The sequence below is a fragment of the Crassostrea angulata genome, chromosome 1, assembly GCF_025612915.1.
Source record: "Crassostrea angulata isolate pt1a10 chromosome 1, ASM2561291v2, whole genome shotgun sequence".
NCBI lineage: Eukaryota > Metazoa > Mollusca > Bivalvia > Ostreida > Ostreidae > Magallana > Magallana angulata.
The window spans coordinates 5,760,375-5,783,797 of record NC_069111.1 but is presented as its reverse complement, the minus strand read 5'-3'; the positions used below and the strand labels follow the sequence as shown (position 1 = coordinate 5,783,797).

The 23,423-nt window shown below is 35.9% G+C and overlaps 1 protein-coding gene across 8 annotated transcripts; it reads left to right on the top strand.

Annotated features, from left to right (window-relative positions):
* Nucleotides 1–699: 699 nt before the first annotated feature.
* Nucleotides 700–21,456, top strand: LOC128170921 (zinc finger and BTB domain-containing protein 47-like). Of its 8 annotated transcripts, none has more exons than XR_008241947.1 (9): nucleotides 701–828; nucleotides 2,959–3,119; nucleotides 3,265–4,430; nucleotides 4,677–4,954; nucleotides 7,428–7,501; nucleotides 7,603–7,849; nucleotides 8,590–8,676; nucleotides 9,146–9,370; nucleotides 10,283–10,397. XR_008241947.1 is itself a non-coding variant. In XM_052836704.1 (8 exons), exons 2-8 carry the CDS (start codon nucleotides 2,994–2,996, stop codon nucleotides 9,268–9,270), a joined length of 2,103 nt encoding a protein of 700 aa, XP_052692664.1. In that variant the 5' UTR covers nucleotides 701–828; nucleotides 2,959–2,993; the 3' UTR covers nucleotides 9,271–9,443. The 8 variants fall into 8 exon arrangements, 6 of the variants coding, with proteins under 6 accessions (XP_052692636.1, XP_052692664.1, XP_052692688.1 ...); XR_008241946.1 differs by lacking the exon at nucleotides 10,283–10,397 and adding an exon at nucleotides 9,661–9,842; XM_052836704.1 differs by lacking the exon at nucleotides 10,283–10,397 and having other exon boundaries at nucleotides 9,146–9,443.
* The last annotated feature ends 1,967 nt before the right edge of the window (nucleotides 21,457–23,423 follow it).

Genomic DNA, 23,423 nt, shown 5'->3' with positions numbered 1-23,423 from the left:
TCGTACAATTGCTTATATTACCACACCTTCTATCGGACGCCGGATCCCTATGGTGTTCCGATGAGCGAAGTTGCAAAGGCGAAAGAAAGATAGTAGTATCGTTCCTTCGCCTTCGCAACTTCGCACTTTCGCCATTCGAATATTCACGGTTCGCCGCGTCGCATCATCGCACTTTCGTTCCTTCAACTTCGCACTTTCGCCTTCGCAACTTCGCACTCTCGCATATTCGCCCTAGAGAAGGAGTTGCGAAGGTCGAAGTAGCCCCATCGGAACAAGCCTTTGTGCGAATAAATAGCTCAGTAATTCGGTACTATGCTTTCCTTTGAGCGTACATACGTTTGTCATAAATTTTTTGTGCATTTTTGTTGGTTAATTTTTTAAAAAAATTATACGTATGTTCTTTGATACATGATGTGTTATCAGAGACATATACATGTATAACAGTTAGTATATATACATCCCTGGTGTTATATAATGTATTTTTCCTGGTTGCGCGTGTTTTTTTTTTCTTTTTTACAAATTCGTTATTCTATACAACATTGCAAATTTTCCCCCTTTATTTGACCAACTATATTAATTTTGAAATGATGACTTAGACATTTTCCTGACAATATAGTATGTGAGTTCATTTTAGAAGTCGTATTGACCCGCAAAAATCCTGATTGTGGTTAATATCGGGATCGAGATACGCAAAATTACGTTACACAAAAGATGCGCAAGCATTTATGCGCAATAAACATGAACGATAATCAAACAGATGCATAAAAAGACGATAAAGAGATAAATTTTATGAAAGAAGAGCCGATCCTTCACATTGAAATTTTTATGGTTTGTATTTACATATTCTACATGAAGTTGTTTAACTGTATTGTTTATTGCATGGCTGAACAACTGTTTAGATGCCGAACAGCGTGTTGCATTTATAATTTGGGTCAAAAGAGGAAGCCATGTTGGCAGAACACAGCCTACAATGTATGATGCTATAATCTCTTATTTATTTCCTATTGATTTCTTACCCAAGAAAATCTGGGGAACTGCGTTTGGATCTAAACCAGAATTTTTTATGACTTAAAACGCATTTTGTAAACGACACTCAAAATTTTGCGAGTTATAATTTATTTTATGTAATTTTATATAATAGGGCCTACTAATAGATTTTTTTTTTACATGTACCTATATTGAAGTACTTTATGTAAAACTTTATAATACCAAGTACAGCGAAAAGCAGCGGATTCCAATTCTGATCTATAGACAATTTTTTGAAATTAAAATTCTGTGCATATTTTTGCAATTCAATTTGAATTCATTTTAATGCATGGAAAAGTCAGAATCACTAATATAAACTACCAGAAAGTACAAACTTTTTCCAACTACTTTTATATCAAAGAGAATTTAAATGATTTTAAGTTAACCATACAGTCTATTTAAAGTTTATATTCTTCAAGTGTGGGAATAAATAACGGAACCGTTCTGCTACTTCCACATTCATATACTTCTAGCTGGAATCACTAAGGATGTTGTCTGTTAAAATTTTACAATTGTTTACATAATGGAGGAAATTTGAATATCAATGGCTGTCGGGTCACAAACACAAGTTATCTTTCTTATCATAAAATGGTGTGGCTGGACTATCTAGAAAATCAATAAGAAAAGAAAGTTGAAATGGGGGGACTAACAGCCAAAAAATTTTCTTCCAGCTTATAGGCTGCTTTGTGAATGTTTCCAATAAATTTTATTCTCTATTTCTTAAAAAAGAAACTGAACCTTCTGTTTTAACCCCAAATATCAGTGCTTTAGCCTTAGTCCAATGGTCACATCGTTAACATAGTAGATGATATCACAAATTTGATAAACAATGGCCAATATAAAAATAAAATACATGCATAGGTTTTGGTGGCTCGTGATAATTACACATGAGCATTACAATCACAACTTCTCTGGCATTTCCACAAGAGCTTGGAAAACCACCTAGAATGTATTAACATTACTGGATGTTTAAATTTTATACAAAATGAAGTTGATTCCCATCAGTTTAAGTTGGCTAATGCCTAGTATGTCTCTATATATATATATAATTGAATTTAATGAATGCTAGCTCACATCTCTCAACATCTCGTAAAATGTGTTTAATTTATATTAGATTTTCAAAAGAAGGGGATTTGTGCCCTTCTTAAATAAAATGTTAAAAAATAAGGCTAAAATTAGAAGTTCCATAAAAAAAAAATATCTTCATTTTTTGCTTATAAAATTTTATCCGCAGGGTATTTCAATGAGATGGGAGACAATTTCAATCAAGCAATAATTTTGGCATTGTCATGGATGCCAATGTAATACATTCAATGTGTTTTTTTGAACTCTGTTGAAAGGAGCAATAAGCTTAGCGGTACTCAGAATCAACTGCGTTTTTAGTGTGACATAATTGTGAACAGACCACTGAACTCTCCAACTGTTTTGATATTAAAATTGAATTTAATCATATTAAAAAAAAATATTTTGATGTTAGTTTAATGTATAACCTATTTATGTAGTAAGTGCCTTGACAAAACTCATAATAAAACGGGGGTCTGTATTCTGTAATAATTATTTACTGCACACTTTATAGAAAAATATTGACTGATTTTAGCAAACCACACTTACCACAGTATTAATGATTTTTTTAAATACATCACACTTTAACACAAAACGGCTATATGCATATATGATAGATTTTATTAAAGTTATGCACAAATCTCTGATTATTCAGGTTTATGCATAAATTCAAAGTACCAATTCTAATGATTTAATTTAAATGCCACCAACGAAATACTGATCATTTTTCCACAAAATTAACATCACTACTGTGACAGCCTAACCTTTTATCAATTAATTAAATTCTCAGGTTTTGATATATATTTTTTGGTATGTTCAGAATTTGGTATTGTCAGAATTTGGTTTTGTCAATTTTGTGTTCTGTTACAGATTAGTAAATCTTTGAAGTCCCAAAGTTGACCAGGATGAATTATCAAAAGACCTACATGAATCACATTCACTCCAGCTCTCTACTATATCAGCTGGCCTCGATGTGGAAATCACAGACGTTGTGTGATGCTATCATTCGAACTGGCAGCGTCATTTCAAAAGTGAGTTCATAGAAAATCTCTTTAATAAGTACATTTTTTAAAACTAAGTTTAATATTTTTTGCCTAATCAGTATGAAACATAATGTTACTATAATGCTAATGTAATTCTAACATGAATTCACCTCTGTTGTTCTTCATATTTCAGGCTCACCGTGTGGTGCTGGTAGCTGCATGTCCAATGTTACAGTCCATGGAGAATGCTGCAGCAGGGTCCCATTTAGAAGTACGACTAACTGCAGACATCAAACAAGAATCCATCAACACATTCCTACAATATTTATATGAAGGTTTCATGACACTCACTGAAGAAAACTACAAAGACATTGAAAAAATCTCTAGGCTCCTTCAAGTGGAAAATGCCATAAAATGTTGTGCTGACTTTATCAAATGCATTAATTTGCCATCAGGCAATCAGTATCGTTACAACTATCCAGACCAGATGGAATTCAAACATGTGAGAACCACAGAGCTTCAGAAAGTCCAAGACAGAAACCAGAAAAGGTCCACGGACAGACCAATCAGCCCAGGCAGTAAGCGACCTAGATTCCAAAGGCAGCCCAGTCCAATGTCGGATTCCCGTACCCACGACATGTCTGGAATGAAGGAAAGTTACACAGTTAACGATCCTTGGGATCGTGTACCGAGATTGGGATCACACTCATCCACTCCCTCATCTGTTCATGTTCCTAGTCAACAGCCTGGTGTGATTGATATTGTAGAAGACAGCATCGAGTTAATACAGACAGAGCCTCCAGGTAAACGACCAGGAGAAGAGGAGAGGGAGTTAAGAAAGGTACAGAGCACTGTGGGGGTGTCAGTGGCCAGTCAGAGAGACGCCCCCGCAGACGTTCAGATTGTTAGTGTACCTGGTGCTTCAGATGTTTCTAGTCAGAAATCTGCTTCAGATTCCGCTCCATTCATTCCTAGTTCACCCTCTTCATCAGATTCATCCTCTCTGAAAGAGAGACCCCCTCACTATAGCAACCCTATTTATCCACCAAAGACTGAACCAGAAAAATCAGCCAAAAATCAAGAGCAGCCTTCGGATGTTGAAGTTGCCACTCAGAGACCGCGCCCACCTGAATTAGTAGCTGGATCCCAGTCCACCCACCCTTATCCCATATCTATGACCACATCAACCAGACCATTAACCCAGAGTCTTCAGCAGAAGCCTTTTGCTGCAGGCAGTGCCATGCAGGCAGAATCTGTGTCCCCTGGTGCTGTACAGAGGGGCCCTAAACCACAGACGATCAGTCGAGTGGAGAACACAGAGAAGGCCCCTCCCTTAGACAGGCCCCCTCGTGATATGGGGTTAGTCAGTTTATTAATATGCCTTAAGTGAAAGAGTAGATAAACTCTGTCAAAACCTTGAATTTGATATTTGAAAAACAGCAACATGCACTTGAAGTTATCATTGACATAATGATAGAATTAGAAATATTTGAGTGATGATTCCTTTAGGATATGAATATATCATTACTAGTTAGTTGACATTGAATAAATTCATGTAATTTGCTGTGTAAATAACAGTTATTCTGAAGATGATTTACTTTACAGGTCGCGGGTGAAAGATCACAATAACAGACTTTCCCCAGATATCAGCATTGTGAAAGTTGAGAATGAGTTGGGACCAGAGGAGACAGGAATGTTAGACATGTATGTGTCTGATGTGGGAGGGGGTGGGTCTGGTCAGTCCCACGGACAGAACGATGAGGATCAGAGTGATTACGATGTGGAGGAACCCCCAGGAGACATGCACAGGGATGAAATGTCCAACGAAAGTGGCAACATGAGTATGGACCAGAGTGGAAACTGGTACATGGGCAACTTTAGAGGTTTGTGTTCATGCTTTCTTTTTACCTTGTCAGCAAAAGGGGAACTATCATTGTCTAGATCTGTTTTGAGATAATGTAAATAGAAAAAGATCATTTGTTACGTGAAACTCAAATTCAAACAAATGCTTCAATATGTGCATATGAAAAATTAATTAAATTGACAATTTAAAACAAAAAACCCAGTGTTATTTCCCTTTTTACTGGCAGTAAATCAAATAATGAAAGAAACATTATTTGATGCACTTGTAATGTCAGAATCATGATTATATCTTGAATCACAAGTGCACAAGATTTGTTTCTTTAATCAAGAAATGAGACTCCGTCAAAGCAATCAGAGATGTACCGTAGGGCATAGTTCTGTCATTTTCCTTTTCTGTAACTGGGTATCTAGAAGATTAGATGGGAACTTCTGAAGCCTTATTCTCAGACCCCATATTTTTTCCTCTTTTAGGTCCCTCATTGAGTAGCTTGAGTCCCAGCTTTAGATTCTCGTCTCTGACGTCTAGTTCTCGAGCAATGCGAACCATGAATCAGGAGACGTACGAGACTCTCCTTAATCTAGCACTCGGCACATTCAAGATCCCAATAAAACAGAGAACTAGAGTTCAGAAAAACGCTGTCATTCAGTACTGGAGAAACAAGAATAATCTCTCGGTTAAACTGGTCCAGGGACAGTATACCTTATTTTTCAATAATAGACCAATTACACCAAAAGATGATTAATGATTTGTGAATATTTTTTCAATGCTTCTTGTAAATTCTGTTGTTCAGAAGATGTGTATTTATAGTTTGTATTTTCGCCTGAATAAAAAAAGAAAGATTTCCATCTCTGATTGTTTTACAGAGTCCATTTTTTAGTTAAATGAAATGTTTCTAGGTTGAAATTTATGAAGTTATCAATGTGAATGTTATTATAAATGAAAGTTTTATTCTTTGCTCCATCATAAAGTTGCTATTTAAAGGTATCCAGCAGAATCATGATGTACAAAGGGTGTTCTCCATGATTAACATTAGTATTCAGATAATTCAAACGGTAATGAAGCAAAGAATAAAAACATTCATTTCGTACACAGCATTTATTCTTTTCAAAGGAAAGTTTGCTTGAATTACATGATTATAGTAACAAATTCTGACATTGCACAAGGAGAACAAGCAAGCTTTTCTTGAACTAAAAATGACCATTTTCATAGAATAAAGAAAATCATTGTATCAAAGTATAAATATTTTTTTTCAAGGATGAAGATTGTATTTTAAATTAAGACAAGGGCTATGAAAATGGTCTTTTTTATTATGGCTTTAATACCTAGCACATTAAACAGGTCCCAGTTATATAAGGCATCCATTGCTCTTCCCAGTTTGTTCTGTCATAGGAAAAATGATCTGAAAATCTGTAAGTGTAAAAGGCTTGTCTCATAGATGTCATTCAAGTTGAATAGTTCTGTTATTGATAGACATTGTTCAGATATCATTAGGTGTTAAGTTAGGAGAGTCACGGGCTAGGATAGGAAGTTTATAGGTAGTCAGTTTTTGGAGAAGTAGCTGTAGGGAAAGTAGTTGTGATGTAAGGTTTTGCTGTAGGAATGAAAAGGTTGAGTAGGCACATTGGCTGTAACTGTCGTTATTCGCCTGGTGTAGGTTGATGTTAATGATAAGTCATGAAATCATGTTGGACCTTGTGGAGGTAAGCAGAAAAAAGTCATGAATCAAATGGATTGTGGATGCTGTTGCTCGATATAAGAAAGAAGCTCAAAAGCAAAATGATAAGGAGCCTGGGAAAAGCATTGGATACTGGTTGCTGGCTTACAGTATTAAATATTCTGGACAAAGTAAAATAATGTTCCTGATTTATAACAAAAAATCTACAAAATATACTGCAGTACACTAAAATGCTCACCTTTTCAACACACCAAGAAAAGGTAAGTTTCCTATCTTCAAAACAGAGAAGGAAAGCATCAAGTGGACTTAGAATGTGTAGAATAAGACCGTTGAGGATTTTGTACATGTATATAATGCTGTAATTAATGTACAACTTTTGTTCATGTGACATAATACAAATATATGATAAAATTGTTATCACTAGTTTGTTGTTTGTTCTGTACGGAAAACAAAATTTTCTTGTCGCAGAAGAGGAAAAAGAATGGTTAGGTCACAGCCTTGCAAAATGCAAATACTGGATTTATAGATTTAAGAGATAAATGCTACACTTCAAGAAAACAGAATTTTATCACTAAGATAGTGAATGCACCCTGTAAAGTTTTCAATTTTGAAAGCTTAGAGGAGGAATATTATTTTGATGAACTTGATGAAGAAATGGAGAAATTACCTGGTTATCATATATTGGTAAGTCACTTTTGTTATTGTATGAAATGTGAATAAAAACTTTACAGAGTAACATTCATTGTTTTGGTCTGAAATTCCGTATCAATTTAAATGGGATGTGGAATGAGTTCTTAATCATTGTCTTTTTTTCCAGACATTCAGGTACAGGAGCATGCAGATTCTCCAAGACCAGGAATTATGGAGGGCAGCAAAGCAATGCATTATGGGGTATGAAACTATTACAATTCTACAATAATTGTTATTTAGATTTCAATCTTAATCTTCCAAAAAGGCATCTTTTATATGTATGCCTCTCTCTTTATTTGTAGATGGTAGAGCTGGCACCCAACACCTCCGTCTATCTGTACAGAAAGCAATATGAAACAGCGCTGAGTAAGATCAAGTTTAATGAGAAGACCCAGTCAAGGGATGGAACTCCAGCAGCCAGATATCTACTGAGTACATTCTATGATAAGTCGGAGCTCATCAATGCAACAATAAGAAATACAGAAGGCGACTATAATTTGTACCAAGGGTACACACCGCTGAACCGAGTCATAATATACGCTATAGAAGGTACATGATGTCAGTAAACTGGTCATCCAGCTCTTACATTCTAACTTACCTAACAGATACTTTGGCCAAAAAACTTACCTAAAGTTTATTGGGCTGAATAGAATCTGTTTAATTTTTAGCATCAACATGATGGCACCTTTGAAGGAGCATGGTCATGATTTTGATCAAAATTTATTCTACCAGTTTTTTTCTTTACAATGATTTAGAAATGCTCTTCTAATGATCAACTAAAATTTTAATGTCTGTTTTAGAGTTGGGCAAGGTACAGAGCTAACAATTCTTTGTTATTTGAATAGGGCTCATATGCCACATTTTTGTTTACATTGGTTCAAAATACTGTTAAAAGTCTTTTCAAGTTGATTTTGTATCTACTAATTTGTTTTAATCACTAACAGTATTAACAGATCCTGGCATTTGTCACATTCATTTTTGGTCTAAACCTTGATTTTTTTGTCCAAATTCAATATGGAAACAAAAAACATGATATGTTTACATAACAGAGAATCTTGAGCTCTCTATCTCGCTTAAAATTTGACAACCGACACTCAAATTTTGGTTGCCTAAGCTTTTGCTAAACATTAAAAGCCAGAAAATAAATTTTGACCAAAATTGTGACCATGCACCTGTAAGATATGTTGTCAAATTTACACATCACACAAGTAATGTTAAGAACATATGTATCCATTCTTAAGAAATAAAGATATCAAGATTTTTATGAAGCATTGTGAATGATGTTGCAGATTTTTGCACTAAATATTCGGACACAAGACTGACCACAATTCACCAAACTCTTGGAAGCAAGATAACATCTGCTAGAGCTAGACGAAGTAAAGTCAGAAAAGATTTCATTTAGACCAGTAAGGTATGTCATCCCTCAGGTCAAAAGTTTCTCTGTTTCAAAACTAAGGTTTTAGAAGTTAAAATAAAACATTCATTGTGGATAAAATACGCTGAAGTTTTTTTTATTAGTCTCAGATTTGATGATTTAAAAAAATACAGAATTCACTGTTTTGTGTAAGTAAGTTATATATCTCAAATGATTCAAATGGAAAGGTGAGGTTCCATCACTAAGGGGAATTGTTTGACCTGAGGAATGCATGACCTTAGTCAATGTCACACTCGGGCAACGCACACTCAAAAACATCTCAAAACGCAGAAGATTAGATTCTTGTATAAACACTTAAAATACCTTCACCAAACGTTGTTTGGAGGAAAGCTTGTAACTTTAATAAAATTAAATAAGTGAATCCCCACAAGTTGGCAGGTGAATGATATTTGCTGATTTTTTTCTTTCAGTGTTCTGTGTCCAGAAATCAGACTCTTCAATGACAGATACCCACTCAGCTCTTGGAAGAAAAATTACAGCTTATAGAACATTTGCCAGGAATCGACTCCTCAGCAGAAGAAAAAGTTTTACCTGATTGTCTCACACCCCAAGCTTCTTGTTTTAAGATGCAGAATGACAGTGCACTTCAGTTTAAAAACATAAACTGTTGAATACATTAGAAAATATGTCATAAGGTGCTGAATTGTTTTTATCTTTGTTGTTGTATTTCTATTCCAATTAGAATTTGTTTTCTGAATATTTCTTGCATTATCTTTTTCTTTATGATTTGAGGTTAAAGTGACATATGGTTTTCGGATCAGTTTAAGGAGGATTAAAGTTTTGTTTTATCATTAATAGGGTTTACGACTGGTATATTGTTTGAATTATAAACAAATAAAGTATGATTCTTGACAGTGATCAAAATATCTGCTATATCTTTGTAATGAAAAAGGAAAATACATTTGAATTGATTTTTTTTTATCAGAAAAGGATTACATTGCAAATCGAACCTCTCTGTCTTCTGCAGAAAACATGTTCATGTTTGTACGCATAACGGCCTATAACCATCAAGGCTAAAAGATCGGGAATCTTGATATTGTGTTGTGAAATTTGGAATGAAAAGCAGGATGAAATGAGGAAGGATACCAATTTCTATAGCACATACAAGTACATTTATCATGCATATCTCACCACTGCCTGTGTTACATACACACTTACAAATAACTTTTTCTCATGCTTAATCTTACTGCAGAATTGTTCGATGACAATTATTTGTTGAAAATGTAAACTGTTGGATATTTGCATCATCCTGCAAATACCAATATTTTAAATTAGTAGACGTAATTTTTAAAATTATTTGAACAATTTGTGAAAAAGATATATATTAACCCCAAACTTTTGCCCTCCCTTCCTTTTTATCTTATTTGAATTACCTCTGATAAAGCTAATTGAATTTCGTTTGGATGATAAAGAAAAATGGACATACTACATGATTGGGTTTTGAGATTAACAATTTGTATTTTCTCTGACTGAATATTAAAAGAAGAAACAATGGGTGCCGACTTATGATCAGCCGTGACGATAAAGGAATTTATGTTTCTCTTCAGGAAATACAACATCACCTGATGATCCGCAGCTATTGATAGAAGAGGATACTATGGAACAAACATCATTAATTGATAGTAGAGGCCAAAATGAGTATGGTCAAAGTGCCCAACAACCAGAAAGGTCTGACCATTCATTTTCCAGCCCATCTCCACTTCCACTAAGACTTATATCTGGGTGGGAGTCGATGCAGTCCAAAACGAACGACACAAGACCATTTTTATCTGGTTTTCATTCCGGTCCAACCACTTCTCAGTCTCAACCAATGGGTAGCAATTCTCCAATTGTTAGTGTCAGAAAGAAGTCTACCATGGCAAAGAATACCCCTCTCCAGGCTCCTGGATTTCTATGCGAGCTGTGCATGACCTCCTTTTATAGTGAGAGTGATCTGCTCATTCACGAACGATCTGTGTACCATAAAGGGTTGTACCACTGTCGATGGTGTTCTTGCATTTTTAAAACGAAAGAAGAACGCAATGAGCATGTTCGTCTGAAGCATGTTGATGGCAGTATGTTTGTTGACATCTGCATTCCATGTGGCAAGGGGTTTAAATCTAGAATGGGCTACAACAATCATATGAAGATGTATCACACTAAAGAGGGAGAGGTCCAGACCTACAAGTGTGAGGTTTGTGGGAAGTCCTGCGCAACAAGAAGTCAGTTAAATGTACACATGCGATCGCACTCTGATCAACAGAACTATTTTTGTGCGACTTGTAACAAGGCTTTTAAACACAAGTTTAATCTTCAGAGACATAACTGCCCAATGTTACAGAAGTAGGAAGCAGTGCATATCACATCCATTGTATGTAATTGTTCTTGTCGATTTCTTGCCCATGAACTTTACTTAGTTTGGTATATTTACTCCACTGTGAGTTTGGTATATTTACTCCACTGTGATTTGATCATTAAAATATTTGGTTATTCAAAATGATTTTCTTCTGAAATGATTAGAGTGTAAAGCAAAGTTATTAGTTTTTTTGTACAACAAAAATGAAGTACAGGTATGTTAATATCGCGAGTTGAAAGGATATGTAATTAAAGCCAACATGTTTATTTTTAGAGCCGAAGAGCCAAGGAGGAACAACAACTATTCTACCAAAACCAAACTTTATTCAAGACCACCTTGGAAATTTTGGCTTTGTTTGTCCAAAATGTGGAAAGATGCTAAAAACAAAATCGGGTTATAGACTCCATTATAAACTTAACCATGGAGAGAAAACTAAGCTACCTGCCTGTGAAGTGTGTGGTAAACACTTTCACTGTGTGAGCAGACTTGAGTCGCACAAGCGATCTCACTCCAAGAACCGCGACTTTTTGTGTTTAAAATGTGGGCGGTCCTTCAAATACAAAAACAATTTGAAGGCACATCTCTGTAACTTGAAAGTGTAGCAACCTCTGGTTTCTTATAGATATATAGTGGATTGAGAGATTTTCGGTTAATTGCACTCCATTACGTACGTAATTTTGTGACTTTCGTCAGTTCAGTAAGGCTGTGCATGTCATCTACGCATATCACACCAGTCATGACATAATAGCGATTCTTACACGCCAATTTATTATTACAGAACCCTTGTCTGCACCAATGGAATCTTTGAGACCAACCCGATCATTGTCTTGGAGAGGATCAGGACCAAGTGTTGGTCGAACGTCAAAAGGTTTCAGTTTCCTGGACACAGAGACATGTCAGGTTATCGCAGGCATTGCCCACCGTCTGATTCAGAATCCCGGTGGTATAAAACGAGTGTGTGCACATTGCAAAAGATTAGGAAGTAAATTTGCGTGTGGGATGTTTAGGAGGTCCTACTACAGATGCGACGCTTGTAATGTTTCCCTCTGTCGTCCAAATTTCAAAGACTGTTTTTATCAGTGGCACCATCAGTTAGCAAAATTAACATTGGAGAAATGAAAGGAAATATCCGATCATCAGAATATACAGTTGGTTACCTGCGCGCTCTTTGAATGCTTGTTTGAAATTAGTTTATGAACTAAGGTAGAAAGGACAGCTCAACACTTGATTGTTCTATATTTTTCACATTTACTCTGTTAAACTCTTAACTTCTTTTTTTCTCGATGCGTGACTATTCACTAGATTATATAGCTTGTCACTAAATTTAGTTACTATCATTCAAGTAAGGGCGTTCATTCCTTTTTAGATAAATTATTGAATTTCTACATTTCTGCTTACTCTTGAACTGTTGTGAAAGGTTTTTTTCCTAAGCAGTCAAATTATTTGATTGCTTAATAAATCACGTTGGATTCCAGAGTTGAGTTGCATGCTTTCGATTCAGTACAGTTGACGAGCATCTGACTATGATTCAGATTAATAGGACTTAAAGCTGTGTTTGTATTGGGATGTTGTTATCAGTAGATTTACATACAAGCATGATTCTTAGTATATATTTACAAATAATATATGTTGGAATTAATAACGATCCACATTATTCATCAGTAAATTAACAGAGTACCATTTGCTTGAACAGCTCCACTCTCAGACCAAGTGAGCCCTTTTCTGACGATGGAAACACGTGGTGATTCTGATGGCGGGAAGTTCCACCGACTTGTGCACGCCAAAAATGGCGTATGTCGATATTGTAAGATAATGGGTAACCGTTTTGGATGTGGAGTGGTCAGGACTTCTTACTACAAGTGTGAAGCTTGTGAAGTGAACCTTTGTCGTCAAGTAACGCGAGATTGTTTTGTTAAATACCACGAGTTACTTGATAAAAGGCACCCCAGCGTCGCATTCAGCCAGTTGCTTCCGTAGTAGTGCAGACAAAGTGTATATAGTTCAGTTAGTGGAAGTGATGCTAATTTTAAATATTATAATTGCGTATATAATCGAAAGGAATTCATTTAATTTCAGGATGACTTCTGTGAATATTTGTAAAATGTAATTTTGACAATAAAATTTCACATAACAATGCATATTTATTGTGGTTTGTTGAAAATAATAAAAGATATACAATTTTACATAATCTGCGTTTGATGCAATTTGAGGTTGTAAGATTTCGCAGTAACAGGGGTTTTCGGAGTTGTGAAATTCAATACAGTTTTCTTGTAGATATTTTAGCGAGACTAGGAATCATACAATTTGTCACACTTTGTTTTCAAACCGTTTGATAGCACAATTTTATGGAATGTTATTCATGAAAAAAAATTCGAAAATGATATTAGAATGAGAGAACGGTGAAACCATTGAGGGCATTTTCTTTCTTGCAGAGCCTGGTGCCATTATATCTTTATCAGAAGACGGAGAGACTGTGCTAAGAGATTCGCATATTGGACGAAGAGATGACATTTTCACTTTCATAGAGACAAATAATGGATGCAGTATTGTGCATAAAATGACAGTGATCTGTGGGGGTCGGGCTAAAGTGTGTGTTCAGTGTAAGGCGTCTGATGTCAGATACCCAAGTGGAGAGACTTTAAAGTCCAAATACATGTGTTCAATTTGTGAAGTGTCTTTATGTAAAAGTTATAAAAGAAGGTGTTTTGAAAAGTACCATTTGGCAAAATACCATCCAGTTTGTGAATAGCAAGTTTCCATTATCACCGGGAAACGTGATCGGTGTAAGCAAAGATAAAGAGAAATGCATTTCTTTTTCTTCGTTTTCATATCGTTGTACTTATGTTTGCAATGCCTTCATTACTTAGTCGACGTTTGGTTATTTCTATGAACTTGTATTCCCCTGAAATTGGTCGCATAGTGACTTTAAAGACAGTTGTTTTATAACAGTGTGTACCAGAAATTAATATGAATGAAAATCAATCTGGCTTTGATCAACTACATCCGGTTTCTGTTCCAGAACCAACAGAGAAGACAACCCGGATTTTTAATACCTATTCGGAAACTCTACAAACTGGACAGAAGCTAAATCACAACCTTGTGGTGGGTGAGAAACGCAGAGTGTGTCAGTTCTGTAAACACTCTGGTCGGAGATTCAAATGTGGAGAAACTCGCAAATCGGCCTACAAGTGTACCGTTTGTAACGTTTTCCTGTGCAAAAAGGAATGTTTCAGAAAGTACCATGAAATGATTATGTGTGAAGTACTACCATTGTGAAATATCCGTATTTGAATGAAATAAAACTTGGAAAGTTTTTTTTGTATTAGTTTGACATGAATGTAGTGCACTTCCAAGAAAATGATGGCTGATGTTTTATAGAAGAATATGTATGTTAAAAACTGTGATTCAAATAATAGTTCCTTGGGTTGTTGAATTTTGCTCTGAGCTGATAGGTCTCTCAGTCTCTATATAATATGAAATAAGAGAGAATGTCAGAGTATGCAACGACCTGAGTTTGAGTTTTCGTTGTCTTTGCAGGATCATCTATGGCGTCACAGTCAATCAACTTCGAGGAAATGGAATATAGATTTCCTAACCTTTCTCATAATCTATACCAAGCAAATACTGGTGCATATCAACTGTACAAACCAGACCCGCGGTTCAAGGCAGTACAAATGGATTGCAATGGTGTCATCCATTCACTAGTTCGGCTGAATATGACTCAAAATCGCACGTGTGGATACTGTAGTCTAATGCGGAATGTAACAAAAGCTGGATTTGCGAAGAAATCGTACTATGAGTGCAATGTTTGCCGAATCCCTCTGTGTCGAAATGAGTACAGATGCTTTTTCAAGTACCATGAAATAATTAAACATCACGGGTTGCAGGGACCAATATCTAGAGCCGAATTTAAGCTGTATACAACGCTCTCCAAAATGAATCCATAACAAACATGAAATCTTCAAACTAACACATGTTCCGTTAAGTTTATTGTAAATAACAGAGTTTGTGCCACTTGTATAGAATTTTTTTAATAAAAGGTATCATAATTTGAATTACTTTTTCTGTGTATAAAGTATATGAAGATCCATTAAGGTGAAACTTGCGCATTGTTGTGGTTCGCTTCATTGTGAAGGTGTCGAGAATTGTCACATATCTGAGGTAATTGTCTTTCCCATGTAGTTTTAGTCATACTTTGATCATGAAGAATTTAGATTCCACCGATTTTTTGTATCGGATGCTGTCATCAGTTAGCAGAAGATATTGACAAACTTTCTTTAATTTCAGAACCTTATGCAAGTTACTCATATGAGAATACAATGCGGCATCATGATGCATCTCGATCAATTAACCGAACCCACGCCGGGGAACATCGCCTCTCCAAAATGGATGGCAACAAATTAAAGCGCTGTTTTTACTGTCAAATGACCAAAGTGCGAACTCGGTCAGGATACCGAGTTAAAACGACAAGTCACTGCGTGGCTTGTGAAGTCCCTCTTTGTGCTGGGACCACAAAATGCTTTGAACTCTATCACGAGCTCTTGAAATCAAGCGGACATCACGTGAGCTCTCAATTGCAAGGATATCATGGCTGATGGGTTTCACCAGAATTTTTGTATTGGAAAATTAAATACCAAATTGTGAAAGTCCTTCAGATTTATAGTCGATTTGTGAGCTTTGCATTTAATTTTTAGTGCATAACATGGGGATGGTAACGGATTAAACTTTTGGCATTATATACTGTATACCTGTTTATTCATATTACTGGATGTAATACATTAAAGGACTACTTTCCTGTTATTATGAACACTCTTTGAAGTGTGGTGCATCTTGACATTTATTATTTATTACAACTGAAAATATATCGAGATTTTGTGAATAAATTTGAAATCATGGATAAACTGTAGAACGAAATCATCCTCTGACCTGTCTTTTCAGATTTCAGACAAGCCTCGTTTTCTCCAGTGTTTCCCAAGCCCCGCCGTAATCCTCCGATGGATGTTCCCCACCGCCTTGTTCCTGGTTCTAGAAAGCGCTGCGCCTTGTGCTACTATTATCGTGTGAAGACCAAATCAGGATGGGATATATATACGAATTATAAATGCGAAGCATGTGATGTTGCTTTATGTAACAGAGTGATAACTCAATGCTTTGGCCGTTTCCATGAAGGCGTCAAACTTCATTACAATGCGCAAATGATCGTCAGTAGTGATTTGGGATGTGAACAGGATAAACGGTGAACCTTATCTGCTGAACAATTTTCATGGGGAAAAATGTCAGGCGAATAGTGAGATCTAAGACACAGAATAGTCTGAAATCAATTTATTTATGTGTTTTGGCTTGGATTTTGTTGTCATTGCTAAAATCTTGGTATTTTGGGAATTTTGAAAAGTGCAGAGTTTTGTGCAATATTTGTCATTTATTTTGTGTTAGTATTAAGAGAAAACATGTCAGGATATTAAATATGAATAGTTGTTAAAATATATTTTTTTTTAGTTTTATCAAGTAAATTGGGTTTATGGCATTTGCTATGATTTTAATATTTTCCAGAACATCAGCTATCCGTTGGAAAACCGCACAACCTTGAAGCAAAAAGTCGCATTCAAACGCAGCTTTCCTTCATTTTACAAACTAACGAAGGGAGCCAAGTGCACATGGCAGAAAGATTCACCGGAAGTAGGAACTACAAGAGGTCCTGCGTGTATTGTCGGTCGATCGGTGTGACGACCAACAGTGGGCGGACTGTGGAGACCCAGTGGAAGTGTGAGCAGTGCGCCGTGGCTCTCTGTATCGGCAAGAGGAACTGCTTCACATTGTTCCACGAAAATCTGACCAAAAACTCACAGGAGTGAAACGACATTGTTGACAATGATATTAAGTGGCTTAAAATCAACAAAACGGTTAAAAATATAAATTCACAGAAAACATGTTGGAGAAATAAGGGCTATATAATTCAGATCATTGAAACATTTTGAGAAAGCTTTGGATTATTTTGGCGATTGTTCGTAAGATTGAACAAATGTTTCTTGTATAAATGATTTTTTTCTTTAACAATTGGAGTTTACAGTGTATTTTTCTAAATAATAACACATGTACGTGTAGATGGTGTGAAATGAGTTTGATGAACATAAGAATAGGAATATATTTTAATATGTGCTTCGAATACATGCCTGATTTTGGTTTTGAGACTAAAGGCTCTTGACTTTGTTGAGGTTACAGCCACGTTTTATGTTCCCTTACAGAGACTGTGCATAGCGTATCCGACGTAGTACAAATGGCCCCTCGATTACCGGGAGTAGTCACTATTGACGGAGAAACACACCGCGCCGTAAAATTTTCCAGAGAGGACGTTCGTTGTGGCAGGAAAAGCTGTCATTTATGCAAAGTGAACAAGCGTAGGACAGAGAGAGGATCTAAAGTAGAAACCTATTTCAAATGTAATGTTTGTAACCTGCCGCTCTGCAATTCTCTTTCGCGAAATTGTTTTGTTACTTTCCATCAACTGACAGGATCTGTTTTAAAGTGAAAAAGATCTTTTCACAACTATATTCCAAAGAATTCACTTTCCACTGAGGTTCTCGGAAAGCTGTCCGTCTTGTCGGAGATGTTTGTATGTAAAATAGTACCTGCAGAAAGTTTGCGATAGAAGCAATCCCTGTTAATAAAATTCTTTATATGTTTCGTATAATATCAGTTATAGTAATTTTATGTTATTTGATGTACCTTTGTATTACATGACATATAATGGCGATTAAGCCTTTTTTTTTTAATTATTATTGGTTGTCGATGTTTTTGTGTTGAATAATTTTAAACACTTTGACAACTTGTGTGTCCTTGTACCCCTCCATCCACCTCGACAAAAGATAATTTTTAAGTATATTCCTGTTTCGTTAAAACATTCTGTAAGTTACTTGTATGTCGATAATTGTTTGTATACCTGTCTTATATAAAATTTTGTTTCATCCAAAATAAAATCTAGCCTCTTCTCCATGATTCTATTTATTTTTTAAAGTTAGTTATAAAAAACTTTTTTGCTACAGAGGACTTATAAGGCAGATGCAGGATACATGTATAAAATGTCACAACGATTATCCAGTTTTGAGCAATTTATTTAAATAATTGCAGATTGGGTTTATTTTCAGTCTTCAATGCATAAAAATTATGATGCTATTCGCAAGGTACAATGTTGATTTACAACAACTTCAGTGCTCAGTGATTGATCTTCATTAAGGTTGTTAGATCTTATTTGATCCACAAACCGATGAAACGTTTCTAATGACATGATATGATTTCCCTTCAGGATGAATCGCTAATCTCAGGTTAATTTAGGGTTAGATGGACCATGCATTTGATTTGTTAAACTCATATCATTAATATTTACTTATTATTTGCTAGATTGGTCTGCTACAGTGAAGGTAGATTTTCTCTCCAATATTGTATCTTTAAATACACATTACGGAACTTGATCAAATCAATGAGAATGTGGTGACAAAAAACGTTTTTACATTGTTTAAACTGCGGATCGTATTTGTTACTAGTATTTGTTTTCGTTTGACTGATGTGAAGTGTTGTTTGAAGTCTGTGTATCTGTTGTATGGTTGGTATGTCTTAGCCAATTGCACCATGTGAACTTCGAATTGTCCCAACAAATGTAAACTTAAATACTATTCTACCTATCATTGTAGAGGCTCGTCCACGTCCTAAATCGTACAATGTGAAACATAAAGTGAGAAATCCTCCCCCGCCCACTTACCTGGTAGGGACCGTGTTGCACGTGGCAGAACGCCTGCATGCCAAGCGGAGGAGAGTGTGTCAGCATTGCCGTATGACCGGGGTTACAACCAGCAGTGGTCACGGGGTAGAAACCAGCTGGAACTGCGTAACGTGTGACGTGGCGCTCTGTGTTAACAATAGAAATTGTTGGAACACATTCCACGATAAACTGAATAACATGGGCTTGTCGTAAAATTTCACATGTGCAAGCAGATTGAAGACATCGCTTTTTATAACAAATAAATTTGGTATCAAATACCGGAAATGGTGTCGGTGATTATTTTAAACATTCTGTTATGTGTTCCAGAACGCTTACATATCTTTGGATTGCATCTTATTTTGAATTATTTTTATTGTAATGTAATTTAATATGTTTTTATTGTCTCTGTTGTACATAAAAATATTTTTGTGATCATTTGTTTGCGTCAATTACTTTGCGCTGGATCATTAAGGCCTAATATAACATAGTTCTCATTGTTCTCAACATCAGCTGATTAATCTTTATATGGAGACATAATGGCACATGTTGTTTTTTTACAATTAGTGATGCGTAGTATTTTGGACAAGGCATACCACCCTGTTCCTTGGACTCAAGTTTCAAATCCTTTAGGGTTTTACACTTTGTGGTTTCATTACCTTAAATGTTTTTGTTTAAGAGTAGATAAGTTTATATTGCCATTGAATTACAAAATTGAAGTTGAAAAATGAATCAGATAGATTAAACCTTGTTTCATTTTTTCACTGTAAATGTTTTTCTTTCTTTCAGTGGTTGAACAGAATGTTCTAGCATCCGACCCGACCAGCCTCTTGTATGCCATCCCGATTTGCTCTGAAGATAACATGGACACTTTAGTCTTAAATGAACAAAATTCTGAACAAGTTGCTTGCATCTCAAATGAATGCGAGTGGAAAATTTCATCTGCCTACAGCCTGGCTCAACCAGTCAAAAAAGTCATTGAAGGGATATCGATGGAATATAAAAATGAAAGAGAAAATACTTCCTCTATGCGAGCAACAAGCTATGAAATCGAAGAAGAAAACTATAGATTATTTTTTGGAAATTCAAAAGAGGAGGGTTTTAACAAAATGTCAGGTTCTTTTGACGAGGCCAATAAAATAAAAAAAGGCAACAAATTGAAGAAAAGATCAAGAATCATTAGAGGGTCAGCAATCACACGAAAAATATACTCCCCAGAGCGGGGGAACCAAAGTTGTGTTGTACTCGACAACACGAAACACTCATTTGATAGAGGACGCGAGAAAATAAAACACAGTAAACAGGAAAGAAGAAACTTTACAACTCCTTCCTCGAGACTTCAAAACACGAAAAAATGGTCTCTGAGTAAACATCGGAGCATGTCTATGGAAAAAGAGGTCCGAGAAAAAGGAGTGAAGCCTGTACGTAAAGGTCTATACCGCTACGATTTCAGAACCTTTCGCAGGAAAAGCAGATTAAAAGTACAACGACAAGTAAGACATCGGTATAACTCACCACCGAGGGCAACAGCAGCGGAGACGCAGAACGAAGCTTGTCAGACCAAGGATAAAACAGCAGAGTCGAATGATGTCCAGAGCGAAAATGCAGAAAATCAAAATGAAGAACAAAAAAACTGTTCAACTGAGATTTCGCCTAAGCATCCAGTGCATGTTTTTGTGGATGGAGGAGAGAGAGGAATGTGCGTGTATTGCTATGAAAACCCCGAAACCAAAGGAAAAATTGATCTTGTTCGAAATAAATGCAAAGTATGTAACGTATATCTTTGCAATTCAATATTCATAGCAGGAGGAAGATCTTGCTTTGATCGATATCACCAAGAAAATGCAAAGCATATCACAAAAACGTTGCTTGATGAATCTGCAAGTACAGAAGAAATGATGGCCATCCATTATCCCGTACGCGTGAATCTTAAGGAAGACTTCAAAAAGAAGAAGGTCTGCGAAATTTGCTTTGCGAAGAGAAGTCAGGAAGGTGGCGGTGAATATTCGGTTTCCTCGGTCTACAAATGCAGTGTCTGTACTGTCGGACTGTGTACTGGAAAGAAAGACTGCTTCAAGATCTACCACAATTTACTGTTTGAAGTAAACAATGGGAATTGATTGTTAAGATGCCAAAGTGAATGTACTTTACCGATTTCATATTTTTTATGTTGTCATAACTAGCCGAATTTATTGGCGATTGCTTCTCTTAATAACGTTTTGCAGACCTGCAATTCCTTTAGAAGAAACTTGAATGACTATGTACAAACGAGACATTTCTTTGTAAATATTGCAGACCATCCCCACCCCTTCCCCTTCAGGTATTACAATTACAACATTGATATTGTAGTGTTTGCCCTCAATAGTATTAGTACTTTACAAACTTTAATTTGGACATAATTTGGTTTGTTTTGTTTTTCTTTGCGGTTAAGTATTAGATTGTTTTCATGTAGCACAGTTTCGTTAACAATAGTAAAGTGTTGTGAGAAGAGACACAGTATGGTCTCGAAATTCCTAACAATGTATTTTGTTTTTTATATTTCATTAAATTCTAGTGAATAAATAAAACATTAATGGTTCTTGGCTTTTGATGTTGTGTATGAAACCTATTCCAATGAGATTTGGATATTAAAAAGCAGTTGGTATTATTGCATTTGCCTTGCTCATATTTGATAAGTCAAACATATATTGGGTTTTCACTAGTTTTTAGTTCTATTGATGGCGCTGAATATATTCTACAAATGATCAATTTGACGTTATTTCTTCTGTTTGAAAAAAGACGTATAGGTTTGGGGAATCCGATCGTAAAAAATTTGAGTATTTTAAGACTACCAATGTTCACTTAAAATATAAATACTATTCCAAAGTTGTACGCCATTTTTATGTACAGAACGTTTTCATAGGTCTATGTTGAAGGTTTAAGAAGAATTAAGATGTACTTAACAGGCATACATTTATTTTCGTTGAAAGTAAATAGTGTGCCGTTTTTACAGCGTTGAACTGTTACAACAATTCTCTTGCAGGAGATCCGGGGCACACAGGTATTTCCCATGAAGTGATTAACTACGACCGCCATATTCCAGTCCGGATCACCCCCGAGGAGAGCGTATGTCAGCGCCGTGTCTGTGTGGTCTGTCGGTCAAACAAACTGAAAACCACCAGCGGCGGAATGATCCAGTCCCGCTGGAAATGTCACGAATGCCAGGTGGCGCTTTGTAGAGGAAACCGGAACTGCTTTGCGGTCTACCACTCTTCTCTGTTTAAACTTCCATATGAGCACCTGTTGTCACTGAGCCGAGTTTTTCAGCCGGGTCATAAAAGAACGCCAAATATGCCTCATAATGCTAACTAATTTTTCAGAATATATGGTGACGTTCACCTTTTTTAAGAGCAGCGGAAAGGGGTTTTAATTATAAAACCACGTGTGAACTACGCTGAAATCAAGGAACACGCGTATCTTGGTAATGAATTGTAACGAAATGCCGCAATTCAGAGTTTCTTCTAGAGAACAGATTAACTTAAGTTTTAATATGAATGTATACATTTCTAAATGCACCGCTACTGTATGTGAATAAGGTATGCAAGAATTGAACAATAAGAATTCCACGTTATTTTTTATTAAATATGTTATGCAAGTAAAATTGGGTTTTTGTATATTTTATTTCATGAAGCAGTGCTGTTTGATACTAAAATATATAATTATTTTTTTCAATCTTTGGAAGTTAATTGATACTCTTATCAGCTTATAGGGAATTAGAGGAACTCTTAATTTAAGTTGACATGCATTCATAAATGCGGCCCTATGCTCCCCAAGGAGCGAACAGGAATAAGTGAAGTAAGTGAAGTGAATTCATAAATAAGCATTATTTCCCTTTTATCACATGCACCGACTACCACCATATTAGTTGTCGATTTCTAATGGCACGCTGATCGCTACACCCCCCCCCCCCCCTCAAATAAAGCCGATAGCTCGATTACCGCCACACCGCATTCGGGTATTTCATTCACACGGGACGGAAATATTTGAAGCCTTTTAAATTAGTATTACAGACACTGCACTGGTAAGGAATATTCAGTACAAGACGAAACAAACCAGCCTGAAATCCAGGTACACATAATTACACATAATTATATCAAAAACACTTGATCACTGTAGAACGATCTGTGTCAAACTGTGATAATTTTGCACATGCGCAAACCACACACTATAGCAGATCGCGTAGTGACAGCATTTATATATACGTAAGAAAACAGTGTTTTTGTAAAAACTGATAAAACAATGTTTCTTTGTTATCATCTTGGATTTACTATCACTTATCTACTGCGTTAGATGTTGTGCGGCAAATGTCTATAATAAGATGCAGACATTATGCACTATGTATGAACGACACACGTGTTCGATGTGCATGCAAAGTAAGGCAGCACAGCACTACCTGTGCAAGATACATTGGAAAATACTTTCAAAGAGTACACAATCTTTTATGAATTTTTGATTGTGGTTTCCTTTATTCTTTTTACAACCATAAAGATACAACAAAGACGTCGTACCTCGATTTATCCTTTCCAAATTGAATATAGCATTGATGCGCATATTCAGAAGGCGC